This window comes from Mauremys mutica, chromosome 3 (assembly GCF_020497125.1).
Source record: "Mauremys mutica isolate MM-2020 ecotype Southern chromosome 3, ASM2049712v1, whole genome shotgun sequence".
NCBI classification, from domain to species: Eukaryota; Metazoa; Chordata; order Testudines; family Geoemydidae; genus Mauremys; species Mauremys mutica.
In genome coordinates, this window is record NC_059074.1 from 38,006,550 (window position 1) to 38,022,770 (window position 16,221).

The window sequence follows — 16,221 nt, forward strand, 5'->3', positions numbered from 1 at the left end:
TCCTCTCACCTGTATTACATATATAAATAATACCTGGTGCCAAAGGTGGTTAATGTTTGTTTGTTTAAATTTTTTAAAGAAGATGTTTTGAAACATCTATGTGTGAGAAACCTTGTACTAGCTAATTTATGACAGGATTAAGCCTTATTTGACATGAACTGATCATGTGAGCTGATCAAATTAAACTAGAATCCATAGCTTTGACAATCCTAATCTCACAAACTGCTGGAAGATGGCTAGGTAAGCACTGAAGCATGGGACATCATGTCTGTTTTCAGTTATGCTGTTGTAAAGCTAAAGTAACTCCACTGATGTCAGCGACTTCAAAGAGCTGTATTTGGCCTGGCCTGCCCCATATACAAAAAAGCATTAAAGAAATCAAGATTTTCATTATTTTTCCATATAGTGGCTGAGATGGGAGCTCTTTGTTTATTACATACCCTTTTAGGCATTGTACACACTGCACTGATCATTCCTTCTGATCTATATTATGTCCCAAGTATCAAATTTGCAGTTCTACCATATCCCTAATGTTACAAAAAAGTTCTGTATAACTGAGAAACATTTGCTAAACAGCTTATTGGACATCCAGCAAAGCACTGGACTAAAATCTTTATAGAGAAGCCCCCTACTTATCTTGGCGTTGTCTGCAATAATTAAAACAGTCATTCAGTTTTAAAGTCAGGCTTCATATTGAACGTTGATTGTCATTTCTCCTCCCTCTACAGTATAATGAATAAAGCCCTACCCTCAGATAATTAAGCACCAGAAGAATGTAACAAAGAACAAGTGGAATACCAAATGACCAATAATTATTACTAGAACATTCAGAAGAGCGGTGGAACCACAGGACTTGGTAGATAAAGCAATCAATAGATTTAAAACACTACTGATTTTTAATGTCTGATGAGTACAGTCTGTTTGTATACCACTCTGCAAACATAGGAAAAGATATGATCCATGCCCCAAGGCTGAGGGAACTGGGATTATTTAGTCTGCAGAAGAGAAGAATGAGGGGGAATTTGATAGCTGCTTTCAACTACCTGAAAGGGGGTTCCAAAGAGGATAGCTCTAGACTATTCTCAGTGGTACCAGGTGACAGAACAAGGAGTAATGGTCTCAAGTTGCAGTGGGGGGAGGTTTAGGTTGGATCTTAGCAAAAACTTTTTCACTAGGAGGGTGGTGAAGCACTGGAATGGGTTACCTAGGAAGGTGGTGGAATCTCCTTCCTTAGAGGTTTTTAAGGTCAGGCTTGACAAAGCCTTGGCTGGGATGATTTAGTTGGGGATTGGTCCTGCTTTGAGCAGGGGGTTGGACTAGGTGACCTCCTGAGGTTCCTTGCAACCCTGATATTCTATGATTCTATGAATTTACAGAAGTTACAGTTCAAACACAAAATGCCAGATGAGATCCAATCTGGAAGTGACATAATATTGTTGATAGTATGTTTAATCATCTGTTCTCTCTTTAGGCGACTATTGTTGAAAGTCTGCATAGAAGTGAATATTTTAAGGGGGGATTTGTTTGAAGAAAGGGGAGGGAGAACTTCTGTTATCCAGGGAGAGTGAGCAACTTCCAAGTGTAAAGGGGAGAATGGGAATGAGTATGAAGAAAAATATTGATTCCAAAGGAATTATTAGGAGGTCAGGCTGGGAGGATTGCAGACAGTGGGTAAGGGAATCATGTGCCAGTTACAGCAGAGTATTAGGCAGATAAGAAAGCAGAGATGTAGATAGGAGCAGCATTGTGCAGGGCCGTGAAAGTAAGAATGAAAAGCTTGAACTTAGTGTGAAAGGCAACAGGAGCACAGCGAAGGAATAAAAGGAAAGTGACATGGTCATAGTGGAAGGAAAGGAAGATGGGTTTAGTGGCAGGAGAACAGTTGGTCAGAAGCAGGGGTAGGCAACATGTCCATATCCACATGCATGTGTGTGGATATTCTATTCTATTCTATCTATAGGTTTTTATATGACCCTCATTGTCGCAGTATGTGTGCACCTTCAAGTAGTGCATTAAATGACTAATATCTGTTTATCATGTCACCACTCTTTTCCTGTGCTGGTGGCATTGTTTGATGTAGGTATTATTTTGGGGGATTAACTCATCCATGATTTAGTACAACCAGACCTAAATTATTGGAACTCTAGTTAAATCTAGTATCAGTTTTCACCTGATAATGTCCCCCAAGATTAGACTTCAGTGCATAAACACCTACTGAACTATTTATGCCTTTTTCTCCACTACTTCGCAGCACCATTCTAATTTGGGAGCATTTCACACTCACTTTTCACCGGTGTACCGGACTACATAAAGTGTAGAGCAGTAGAGAATCAGGCCTAAAGAATTCACTAAGGGCATATGTATTAAAGTCTGACTAATGCATAAAGACTTTGTGCAAGTACTGAGCTATTGCTGCTGCCACCTCCTACTGCCCAGCCAGCTGGTCTTGAGTTAGCTGGCTAGTTGTCTAGGTAAGTTAGCCAGCAGGGTGTGAAGGCTGCACTCATAGTCCCTGTTTTTTTCAACCATCTATCTGAAGATTTATTTTCTCTTGAGATCTCCAGATAATTTGGGTTCTATTTTATTAGTTTTCTTAATTTTGAGCTGAAATAATGACATCATATCAATTGAACAGTCATACTTGTTCTTGAAATGTCTTGAAAATGTTGTTTGGGCTGCATGGGTTTGGAAGCATGAAGGGTGCGATTTTCAAGAGCGCTTAGTGTTGCTGTAACTCTGCTCTCATTGAAGCTAAGGGAAGTTTTATCCCCATTGACTTAACTGGAAGCAAAGTTAGACTAACTGAGTACTTTTGAAAAACCCACGCAAGATTTCATGACTCTTTGTTAGGTTTATCTACCTCTGATCGGTAAACCATGGACTCAGTAAACATGGCTTCATTTGTGGGAAAAATATTAAAAACAGTGGTGAGCCAAATGTACTTGTCATTTAGAGATACATAATTAGGAATTATCACCTTGTATTTATAAAAAAGATAATTGCCCTGGAAAATGTGTGCCTTGCTTGAAGTCACTTGCTTGAAGTACTGTACATCAATATATAGATTGTGGTGAAACAATTAACATGATTTATCTGAGTTTTAGGGAAGCATTTGATACTCTTCCAATTTATTTAGAAAGTTATAAAGCATAGTACAGCAGCAAATACAAAGTGTTAGAGTAAACAAATTAATAATGGGTAGATTAGTTCTATTGACTGATAAGAGGTCCACACACTTCAATGTAGAGAAATTTAAGGTAATGAGACTAGAGCCCAAAAATAATCATACAAAAATGGACAAATAACTGAGAGTGAAAAAAATCGTAGAGTGATTTTAGTATGAGTCATCTGCAGAATATTTGCAGGAAAAGAGCAAACATGATCTCAGGTGGATTTAGAGCAAGCGATTTTGATCTCATAACTAGTTTTATGTTGGTGTAACTCCTCTGAACTTCATTATAGCTACCCCGGTTTGCACCATTCTGAGAGTAGAAACAGGCTCAGAGAATAAATCAGAAAATATAATTTGCGCATTATAAGCTAAGACTGCATATATATAATGGAAATCTAGCTATTGCACTTATTTAATTATTTATTTTACTTGATTTACTTGATTGATGATCTACCTTCTGATGTCTCAGGGCACATACTCAACATTTAATAAATACCATTGCAATACCCTTTTCCAATGAGCAAAAAGAAAAGGAAATTACCTTAAAACAAACAAACCCTTTCACTATTCAATCATCTCCTCAAAGACATACATCAGAAAAGAGAAGTATTTGTAAAGTTCAATAGATTCTAGTTCTGTTGGATATGCTAGGAAAATGAGTTTCAGAAAGAAACACCCTCTGTTGAGATTGTTCTGCTACTAGCAACCAGATTTAAATGTGGGATCCATGAAATTAGCTGTGATACTTGAACTAAACCACTGTCACAGTGTATTGCAGGACAGGCATGGTTTCAGGTAACTAAGCTTCAGATTCAAGTTTTCAATCCCGAGTAATGTAAATTTCAACAACCCCCAGAAGTCACAAAGACTCTATTGTCTTCCCTGGTTAGTGACTGCAAGTAAAGTAGCCAAACTTCACACTCAACAGTGTAAAATACTCTCATATCTAAAAGAATCAGCATAGACTCCTGACTATTCCTCACTGACAGGAGGAAATCCTCAGCCAATGAGACCAGCACAGTCTCCATGACATACTAAAACCAGACTAACAGGGATGAAGGCAGGGCCGGTGCAACCATTTAGGCGACCTAGGTGGTTGCCTAGGGTGCTAGGATTTGGGGGGTGCCATTTTCTTCAGCAGCAACCGCGGCGGCCGGATCTTCGGCCACCCCGGTCACCGCCGGCATTTAGGCGGCGGGAGCTGAGGAAGGGGGGAACAGGGAGGGCAGCCTGCAGCAAGTAAGGGGGGGGGAGGCACACAGGGGAACTCCCTGCCCCAGCTCACCCCTGACCCGCCTCCTACCCGAGCACGCCATCGCCGCTTCACTTCTTCCGCCTCCCAGACTTGCAGTGCCTAAGCTGATTGGCGCTGCAAGCCTGGGAGGCGGGAGAAGTGAAGCAGCCACGGCGTGCTCGGGGTGCTCGTGCATGGAGCAGGGGTGAGCTGGGGTGGGGGAGGTGCCTCAGGGCAGGGGCGCGGGGGTGGGTTGGTGCAAGGTGGAAGTTTCGCCTAGGGCACGAAAGATCCTTGCACCGGCCCTGGATGAAGGAATCCATGAGACACCAAAATTGCCTTGTTCCAACCTTCAAGATAATCTTCCCAAAGATGGCAGATTAGAGGCAGGTCAATAGTTGACAAGATTACAACATGAAGAACCTGACCAAAATTTTCCTAGGGAAGCCGTTGCAATTGTCCTCCCTAGACACAAATCCTTTCCCACCAGGACAGCCAGTCCAATGCAGAGCTGCACAGCAGGTGGGGAATTCCTCACAATATGAAAGATCTGTCAGTTTCCAAGCGGAGCCACTGAGGATATACCAGGAGGACAGCCACTTGTAACAATCCTGCTGGAAATAACTTTGTGTGTACAGTAGTAGAAAGAACAAAGTTTTCTTCACCGCTACCAATACCATACCATAAATGTTTATACACCCTGCAGCTGACTGGTCTCTGGGCAAGTCTGTCACTACCCTTCTCAGGGTGTGAAAGGTAAAACTATACCACTGTGAGGCTGGAAAATAAGCAGAGAGTGCTTAGGGGCTTCTTTGTCAATGGCTGAAAACAGAAGCGGATTCAGTGTTCTGTGGTAGCAGGCACATTGATAGAGTGAGTCACTGGCCATGGACTAAACGACATGAATTGAAGTGTAGGGTCTCTACTAATTGGTGTCCTACCCTTCCATGATGATGCCACAGATAACAATAATCTACCCACAGACCTCAATCTACAGAATCTCCTGCTTTGTTTCCCCATACCTTCTATCACAAGTATCAATGAATCCAATCACCCAGAGATTGTCTCTCCCTATCTTCAGCTCACAGTAGCATTGCTCAGCCTTCCTAACCACCAAACTGAAGGAACTAAAGGGGATGTAGATGCTGAAGCTGGCTCCTGAAAAAATGATGTGGTGGGGGAAAGGGAAACAAGATCCATATCCTAAGAAAAAGCTTCAAAAACAGACAAAGTCTGTTACTCTTGCACATAGAATATTTATCTCCCCAGTTTCCCTACCATTGAACCCAGCAAGAGGATGGAAACGGAGGAAAAGAAACCTAGCAGATCTCTCACCCCAGCCTGAGGGCTAATCAGACAGCATTATTAAGAAAACACTGAAAAGACCCCTTCCCATAATAGAATCTTACCTAACAAGAACATCCTCAACCTCAGAATGGAGAGCAGATTCATCTAACCGGATCTAATAATCTCTACATCACCCAACGCAGCATAAACAAGCCATTCCACTTAACCATCATCAGCTTGTTCCCACATAACTTTGTCCCTGTCCACCACCCAAAAATATCTTAAACTGACTCCTAACCTCCCCCCAACAATTCCTTCTGTGTAACAGAATATTGCTGATCCTCAACAAAGCTATGCAGCAAAGAGAAACCCAACGCTATGAGAAAAAGTCAGGATTGCTCAGAGTGTTGTAAGTAAAAGGAGATTGAGTGCCCCAGTAGCATCCAATCTGTGACCCTAGAGGACAACTGTGCTAAGAAGAAAATGTGCATGTGATTATGGATTGGAAACATGTTCTCTGAGCTGCTTCCTGTGATTTTTAAACTGGTATTCAGATTGGGCCTGCTGCCCTGGGGGAAGGTAGGGAGGTCTCTGATTCCTGAGTAGTCTTCTACACCACAGCCCCAGAGCAGCTCTGTTGTGAACTAGATCTGTGCAGGAGCGGCACCAGGGTTTTTGGCGCCCTAGGCGGGGGTCCTTCCGTGCTCCCGATCGTTGGCGGCAATTCTGTGGCGGGGGGGTCCTTCCGCGCTGCCGGTCATTGGCGGCAATTCTGTGGCAGGGGGGTCCTTCCGTGCTCCTGGTCTTCGAGGCACTTCGGCGGCGGGTCCCGGAGCGAGTGAAGGACCCGCCGCAGAATTGCCGCCAAAGACCCGGAGCATGGAAGGACCCCCCGCCGCCAAATTGCCGCCGCGGGCGGCAAAATGCCGCCCCCCCAAATCCTGGTGCCCTAGGCGACCGCCTAGGTTTCCTAAATTGAAGCGCCAGCCCTGGATCTGTGAGTAGCTGCTCTTCATTCTGTGCTGCAACTCCATTGCTGTATTGCAGGGCTTGGAGAGCAGATTTCGCTGCTTCATCACCAGCTTCCCTGGTGGACAGTGGGAACCTGAGTTAGAGCAGGAAACCAGTACACACTGAACTGGCTATGTCTGAGCCCAGGGCAATGCCTGGCACAGAATGGCTCCCCTACTCTACCCAGCCCCTTGCTCCCTCCAGGAAGCCTAGGAGAAGTGAAAGCAGTAGAAGATGAGAAGCAGCCTCAGTCAGAGCTCCCTGATTATCTACCGAGTCCCCTGCACAGTCTCTGTGCAAAGCGAATAGAGCAGGCCAGAGGGTCTGTCCCAAAGTATTGATTGCGGCCTCTTCACCTTTTCTGCAATAATGTTTTCCCCTCTGACTGACAAGATTGGATACCACTGCCATGGTGAGATATAATGCTTGTGAGACAAAAGTCCCAGCCCTGTGGAAATGCCATCCTGGTGCATAGGTCGATACTGAGTAGGACACTGTAATTAAAGAAAGGCAAGTGGAATATCTATTTTTTTTCATAAGAAGGAAATGGAAAGTAAGTACTTCCCTTCAGGTCAAGTCAGAGGTGAATGCAGTTTTGGAAAGAGAGACCACACCATGGGTGAGAATTGCAGCTTGTGTAGAAATACCCACACTTGCTTTCATCTAGCTAGCCTGCTAACAAGCAGTGAAGATGCTTCAAAGCAGGCTTCAGCAAGAGTTATACCAACCTGCCTGAATTCCCTGGGCACACACTCAAATTTGTGTCCTGCACTGAAGCCTGCACCACCATGTCCTCACTGCTATTTATAGCAATCTAGCTAGATTAAAGCTAAGGTGGGTACGTCTACGTGAGCTGCAAATCACATTCCTGTTTGCAATGTAAACATAGCCTAAGAGTGAGGAAAAAACTGACATACCTCTTGGAGAATGGTTGCTGTTAAAACTGCCCCTTCAGATATCCCTGTGTTCCCTGGAGATATTCAGAAGAATGCCACACAAAACAAAAAAACACAACATCAACAAAGAGGTTGAAGTACTCTGCAAGGAGTTCCATTTCAATACATGAAATTACTTGTAGAGTAACATACTACTCACTGTTAGGGTTGCCAATTTTGGTTGGAAGTATTTCTGGAGGTTTCATCACATGACATACTCTTTAATTAAAGATTAATCTTTAATTCCTGGTGACGCCAGGGCAATCCTGGAGGGTTGGCAACCCTACATTGTGCATAAGAATGGCAAAAATTGGCCCTTTGTAACTGTTGAACTGGCCTTAAACACCTCCTTGCTTGTCTGGAGCGCTCTCTTTGTCTAATTACATGGCTGATTCTATAATGTCAATGGGAATATTCCTGAGTAAGAACTTCTCATATTCTGCCATCACCTAATGGGAATATTTGTGAGGCAAGTTATTGTTCAACATGAGTAAGGGTGGTAGAATTGGGTTTGGAGGAATGGACCCTTAGATCATACCCTGTTTTGGGAAGAAACATGTTCACTGTAAAGCATCATGCACACCTCCATGGTACTGCATACATAATAATAAATAATTGGATGGATAGGAAGCTGAAAAAGAATACTGGGAGCACAGGAGGTGATGGTAATAGCTGTTTGAGTCACAGAGGGCTAGAAAATAGCCATGGCTCAGATGGAACAAAAAACAGTGGTCACAAGAGGGATACAAAGGGAGAAAGAAGAGAGAGAGATTAGGATGATCAGAATAGAGTGAAACTGTGTATGAATCCCTGCCAATTGATATGAGAAGACATCCATTATTTTTTTACTAGAGCACATTTATCAATTTCAAGGTTCCAAAATTATTAATTAAAATGTATGTTGGTTATTTTCAATTTTATCTTAATATGAACAATTAAAGAACATCTTTATTTGCCAGTGACAGTTCTATAGTTAGGTACAAATTCTGATTCTGCAAGGATGCCTATTATTCCTTTTAAAATTTACTATTTGAAGGAGAAAAAACAACAACCCTACACCATACATCAGTTAGTAAGACCAGATAAAAAGTGGAACAGGGAGAAAATGAAAAGACTGACTGAAAGAAAATATTTTTTTATGGAAGAAAAGACACAGTAAGAAAGAATAGTTAATTATGTATTATATCTGAAGGTCTGTACAGACCTGCTCTGCAGCACTCACTCCTATTTTATAATACTGAACCCCACTGTGATGTGCTGTGTTCTTCAGCTCAGACTTTCCTTACAGTGTTTAATGACTTCCACACTTCATTCATTTCTCTTTGAGCATTGGTTATTATTTGAATGCTGTGGAACCCAACATTACCTCTATAGTAAGTGTTTTTTTAGGGAGAAGTAGGGAAAAAAAATTACATAGATGTTATATAGTAATTAAAATGCATCTAAGAAATAATTATTTTTTTTTAAATTCTGGATATTTTATTTTATGTATTTGCAAATAGAGGTTAAAAAAAGATGTCAAATATTACACAAATAAATTGTTTTGGTTTTTAACTTAACACCCTCACAGCAAAGGAGAATAACAGGAACTGGGGCAGAGGCAAAGAGTTATATATTGTCAGCCCTGAGTGCCTACTTAATCCTTGGAGTCCACATGGATTTTGAAAGATTTGGGGTGTGATCCAATTCCACCGAAGTCAATGGGAGTTTTTCAGTTGACTTCAGTGAACTTTGGATTAGACTCTTCCACAGTGTGGAGTATGATCCCTCTGTTTCCTCAGTGGAGGGGTGAGAAGAAACCCCACCCACAGTGGAAGAATTTGGAGGAAGCTCACTGGGTTTTCTCACCTCAGTTTCCTCCGTTATAGGATTTTTCCAGAAAAGAAGGCAATTTCTGTTTGTCTGAGATTTTTGTAAAAATGAAAAGCAAAGAAGTTTGTTTTGCAAACATCTAGAAATTTGTACCTGATATGATCTGATGGTGTCCCTTTAAATGTTTTTAGACCAACTTTAAAATATTCCAGACATGCTTGTGTGACCTATGTATGAACATCTATATTTATCACTTTGTTGGACCAGAAGGAGGAAAGGGGCAACCCAATTACATTGCATACTGTACATTTAGGAACTGGTGTATGACTAAGTCAGTAGCGAGATGAGTCAGGTGTCATAAAAAACAGAGGATGCTGATTGGATGATGAAAAATTCCATCTGTTCAGGAAGCTAGTATAATCACATAGGTTGGGAATTGTAGCCATGTTATTTTCCCTCAGGCCCATGAAAAAGCAGATAAAATGACAGGCACGCCACAGATTTGAGAAACCTTTGGTTTGTGAAATCTGTGGCTTTTGATAGGAATGTAGCTACTACTGAAGTATCATTGCCTCTCTCTGCAGAATCTCTGAAACTAAATGCTGTATATTTTCCTTTTAAAAAGAAGGTGCTACTTTGCATGAGTTCTTACAGTAAAAATATGGCAAGGTTTATTCTACCAAACAGATGTATAAAAATGTATTTGGTAGGAGCAAAGGGAGGAAGCACTGTCAGGAGGTCTAAGTCTTATTCCTTGCTCTCCAGTGACTTGCTGTGTGATCTGGAATGGCTCACTCAATCGCTCTGTGTCTCATTTCTCCCATCTGTAAAATGGAGCTAAAAATACCTACCTCACAGGGGTGTTGTGAGGCTTTATTAATTAATTTTTGTAAAGTGCTTTGAGATCCTTGGATGAAAGGTGCTATGGAAAAGCCAATATGCTTCACTTTTGTAAGGGCAGTAATACAGGTACACACATATGTTTGGGTGGCTGAAGGAACCTGATGCTTTAAAACACTGCTGAAAAGTGTCCAGCTACCTAGTATAACAGCACATCTTAATGTTTGTCATTTCCTATAGGATATGTAGAGAGCAACTTCTATGGTTGAAACCATGGAGGAATTATACTTTGGCTCATCACAAAGCTACTCCCTACAAGCTACAAGGTACCCAGTTTACCTCACACGTGCAGAAATGTTCAGGACACTTAGAGAAACAGACACAGAGATTCCAGCCAACAATTAAGTCTGCTCTACTGCCGAACCATCTGTATACAGACACCACTTACATAAGGCTAGATCATGCCTTAAAGGCACAGCAAGGCATTGTCAGAGGGGAGGTACCCTCCCAAGAGATAACCAGGAGACCTCCTGGTTGGGCCACGATGGGGGGAGCACAATCTGCAATTCCCCTTATGCATATTCCCTGTCTGTGCAGCCAGCCAGCAGCACACAGGAAGGATCAGAATGATAGCTGTATCCACACACACCCCCGACCTCACTCTTGGCCACCTATACCTTGGAGAAACGTATTGGTAGCAGCCTATCTGCTTTCCCAGGTGTAACTGTTACAATTTTAGCAAGGTTGTGTAAACCATGGGGGAAAGGTGCCATACTCCCTCCCCACACAGCCATATAACAGCCAGTCAAGATCTCACCTATAATGTGTGCAGTCGTAATAAAATTAATATTATCATTAAACAAACAAAATGTGTGGAACCAGTTAAAAGTTAAACTTAGGGTAGCATAAAAATAATAATAGCATGGTAAGATTTTATACAGTTGAATCAAAGGGAAGTAACATTGTTTTGTATAAAGTAATTTTGCCTCATTGTTAAACTAAAATATTTCCAAAATCGTGTTAACTAAAGCATATGCTAATTTGGGACTTGAACCTTCGGGGTGATGACCATTCTTGCCTGACCTAGCAAAGCACTTAAGTACGTAGCTTCAAAACTAAGCACATGCCTAAGAGCGCTGCTGGATCTGGCCAGAGTGCTGATAGCCCTGGAGAACTGCCTTGGACCAGATGACAGTGGTACATGCGTCTGTAGTTTTCCTATTTTTTTTTAAAAAAAGCTACTGCATGGAATTAATTAATAAATGTTTCCCTAGAAACATAATTGTTTTTAAAGAAATATAAAGTAGAAGACAAATAGTAACTGAAGGATTAAGAGAATTTATTCCCATTTCCCTCATCAAAGATTCAAACATTACACTTTCTTCTTCTCCTCCACTTGTCCCTCCTCCTCCTTTTTTGGGTTGAATGGGCAGGAGAGCTTAAATGGATAAAACCAATCTAACAGAATATACAGTATTAAAGTTACAGCTTTTACCCAGCTTCACAAGCACTCAAAATAAATTTATGTCTTTACTCGGGAAATAAGTGATTCATATTTTGGCTTTGCACTATAATATAGGCAAAGTGCTGCACATTCATCCATTGGTAATCATCCATATGCCCGTCATTCAAGTCAAAACATCAACTCGGAATTCAAAGGTTCAAAAGGTGTTGTGTGGAACAGTCAGTGCACACATGGACAGTCTTAATATGAATGAACTGAGAGAATATACATCTTCATGTCCTATGTTTCAATATGCTGTTAAACATATGCTGGCTTCACAACAGCTTTTGGAAGTTAAAGTCTTAAGCTTGAACACATCAACGTTTTTCAGAAGTGTAGCTTAGTGCCTCATTAATTGCTCTCACTGTTATTTCTTTCACCTCTGGCTGCCTATCAGACACAACTGCAAGAAGTACTATGTGAAAGCAGCAGTTTCCACTGAATATTCTTTATACAGATGGTCCTGGGCCATAATTTCAGTAATGTGAGATTTGTTTATAAATTTCATTTTAGAATATGATCATTAGAGTATTAAACACATTTGATTTTCTTATTCCACAGACTTATCGTCTAACTTAACTACCTACTTCTATGCAAACACATAAAATGGAAAATTTTTAAATAGCTGAACTCTATCCCCAAGTCTTGCACTGAGAAAACCAAGTTCTGATGCACCTCAATTTTAGTGAACTGAGGCCATCAGAATTTTGGATATCACAAAAATAATAGACTTGTAAAGTAAAATAATACCAAGATTGACAATAAAAATGGGTTTTATGACAATGACTTGGGTTTTCTTATCGGCTGAATATAACACACATCTTTGCTTGTTAATAATCCTCCATACTACGGTATACTTAATTAGCTAATGTAGTTTGCACAATATACTACCCTCAGATCTCTGCTCTTCCTTTCATAGACACAACCTAATCCACTATGTATATCAATTCTGCTGCTTAACTACAGCCTCCTCTCATCCCAGGATACCCAAGCACTGTGTAGAATGAACACTAGCATGTGGCTGAAGTATTATATTTCTCACTGTTGAGCTTTGTATTTAAAATTCTGATTTATTCTTTTGTCCGCCAACCTGCAGAAAATATTCTTTTATTCTAAAAGCATACCCGTCAGCAAATATTAGTATATTAAATTCTCCTGCTACCTGAAATTTCCCACTACATTTTGTTTAACCCAAAGCACAAAGGTCACAGCTTAGAAATTGTTATAGCTACAATTGTACCAAAATACATCCAAGTCCCTATGATGTTAGCTTATGCTGATGAGCCAGCTCTTGAGCTGGTGCAAATCAGCATAACTCCATTGATTGAACTGACCCAGTGTGTCATTCTAATTACTAAATTGGGGAAGTCCTTTTTGAGTAGCTGAGTGTTAAAATATATTTTATATTGTGTTTTTAGTCAATAACAATTGACCTATGTTTATTTAAGAACTTGTATGATGGTGATGCACACTAACTTTTGAATTACGATGAGATATATTCAAGGGTATTCCTCGTGTCTCAGAGTGACTCATTCTATTCACAAAGTTGCCCCTCTGTTACTCACTAGTTATTGGAGCAGAACTCAGTAAAACAGAGTTACTATGTGTCATCTTGTGATATTGTGATGTACAGGATAACAAGCCAACACAGGAGTTATCTAATGTGGCCTTTGTATAGACAAGACACTTTCGATTGAAGCCAATTTCATGTATGTAAGCGAATCTAAATTGGGGATAGTGTAACTACTTAAACTTATATTGTACATACTGTTATTTCTACTTTCCTTTTATGTAATGATTATCTAACAGTTTTTCGCTTGTTCATAGTTTGCAATAGCTAAGCAATAGATTTTGAATTCTAGCTACCGGTGCACTTATTGAAATGTATTTGTACCTCTTTGTGTACTTGTCTTGACAGTTGTTTTTCATATAGCACTAATTGTGTATACGGTGCTTATATAAGAACCAATTCTCTTTTGGTGTACATTAATTAATTAAGAAAACAGATCCTATAACACTCACTCCTTTGAAAAGATTGGAGTGAGGAAAGTTAAACCAACCTAAGAAAATATTATAGTTTGAATAATATAATTATAAAATAACCCCAATAAAACTATAAATAAAGAAGTGAAAGGAGGAATAGAAGAATTTATGACTTAATATTTTAGAAATAATGCCAATTAATAAACAATAAAAAGGTATTTTTTCCTGCATAATTAATAGTTTATTATATGATAAATGAAAGAAATTAATGGTGTATAGCAAATATATAAAAATGCCCTTATGGGCTTTACAGATATTCATTTTCTTAATACCAGCGGTTTCTACTTACCTGAACATGGGTCTTAGGGTTCTAGAGCTACTGTATGATAAATAGTATTTGACATGCAGTTTGTTTTCTGTCCATGCTATTGCAACAACAGTTCCAATTCTAGCCACTTTTTTCTTTTCTTTTCCTTTTTCTTTCTTTCTTTGTTTCTTTCTTTGTTTCTTTCTTTTTTTATGCAGAAGACCATCAAATGAATTGTCACAATACTCGAATAATGCAAGACACAGAAAAAGATGATAACAATAATGATGAGTATGATAATTATGATGAACTGGTGGCCAAGTCATTGTTAAATCTTGGCAAAATTGCAGAGGATGCAGCATACAGAGCCAGGACAGAATCAGAAATGAACAGCAATACATCTAATAGTCTGGAAGATGATAGTGACAAAAATGAAAATATTGGTCGGAAAAGTGAGCTGAGTTTAGATTTAGACAGTGATGTTGTTAGGGAAACAGTGGACTCCCTTAAATTATTAGCACAAGGACATGGTGTAGTGCTTTCAGAAAACATTAACGACAGAAATTATGCAGACAATATTTCACAGCAAGATAACAGGAATATGAACTTTGTAATGCTAGGGAAGCCTATGAACAATGGACTTATGGAAAAAATGGTGGAGGAGAGTGATGAAGAGGTGTGTCTCAGCAGTTTGGAATGCTTAAGGAACCAGTGTTTTGATCTGGCTAGGAAACTTAGTGAGACGAACCCACAGGAAAGAAATCAGCAGCAAAATATGAATGTTCGTCAACATGTCAGGCAAGAAGATGACTTCCAAGGAAGAACGCCAGATCGGAATTACTCTGACATGATGAACTTAATGAGGCTTGAAGAACAGTTGAGTCCCAGATCTAGAACTTTTTCTAGCTGTGCAAAGGAGGATGGGTGTCATGAAAGAGATGATGATACCACCTCTATTACTTCGGACAGGTCTGAAGAAGTTTTTGATATGACAAAAGGTAACTTAACCCTGCTTGAGAAAGCTATTGCTTTGGAAACTGAGAGAGCAAAAGCCATGAGGGAAAAAATGGCAATGGAAGCTGGAAGGAGGGACAATATGAGATCATTTGAGGAGCAGCCTCCGCGACAACTTTCTGGGGATGACAGGAAGCCTAAATCCAGTGACGGCCATGTCAAAAAGCCATATTATGGTAAAGGTAATATTTCTATATACCGTATGTTGTGTCATGAAAAAGTGTGAGCTAACATGATAATAAGTGATGATTAGAACTCTAATGTGAAGTCATTGTTTATTTAATTTGTATGACTATGGCGTGATTCTAAAATAGCATCATGCTGTGATTACCTAATAGAACAACTCATTCTACAGTGTTAGAAACCTGTACAGTATTTCAGTGCGATATCATTTGGCTAAATAGAAAAACATAACTTTTCAGGGAAACAAAACAAATAAGAGATCATGTTGAAAGAGGCAAAGATGATTCTAAAGGGTATTATGACTAAAAATATGAGGAGAATTGCATTGCATACTCTATTGAATGGTGGGGATTTAGTCAATCAGCTATGAAGTGCATATTTTACAGATTGGATTGGGTAGGTGGCATCATGATTTATAAAATTATCATCAAATGACAGTTATTGATGAAGCCTCTCCCATCTAAAACGTAACATTGCCTGATAGAAATTGAACAGTATCAGAATGACCGATAACATAAGATAGGGGCAGTGACTGCACATTAATTATCTTAAGATACTAAGGTAATGGAAACCATTTGCTATGCAAGGCATAGTGTGGCCTGGGCTGAGATCAATAGCAATTTCTTTCTTATATGCATTCCACTTCACTGGTTTCATTCCATTGTGGAAACAGTTAAGGTGCTGCCTTAACCATAATTATACATATAAAGTTAATTTTAAAATATGTTTTAATTTAAAGAATTATCCTAGTAATGGTGTGTTAATATTAACACACCCCTTTGTATGTGTCCACATATATATGCATAAGGGCTCTGTCCTATACAGCATTCAGTACCTCCCGAAATTGTTGAACACCCTGAATTCCTATTGACTTTAATGGAAGTTGAGGGCTCTGCATTTCTAAGGAGGTGTTAAGCATGTTGCTGGATTGGTTATATA

General features: G+C 39.9%; 1 protein-coding gene across 2 annotated transcripts in view; it reads left to right on the forward strand.

Moving 5' to 3' along the window:
- MYT1L (myelin transcription factor 1 like) overlaps positions 1 to 16,221 on the forward strand; it is a 367,912-nt gene that overhangs the window by 253,182 nt on the left and 98,509 nt on the right. For both annotated transcript variants that reach the window (XM_045010646.1, XM_045010645.1), the window contains one exon: positions 14,304 to 15,281. In XM_045010646.1, coding sequence (XP_044866581.1) covers positions 14,304 to 15,281 — 978 coding nt within the window. The remainder of the gene's footprint in view (positions 1 to 14,303; positions 15,282 to 16,221) is intronic.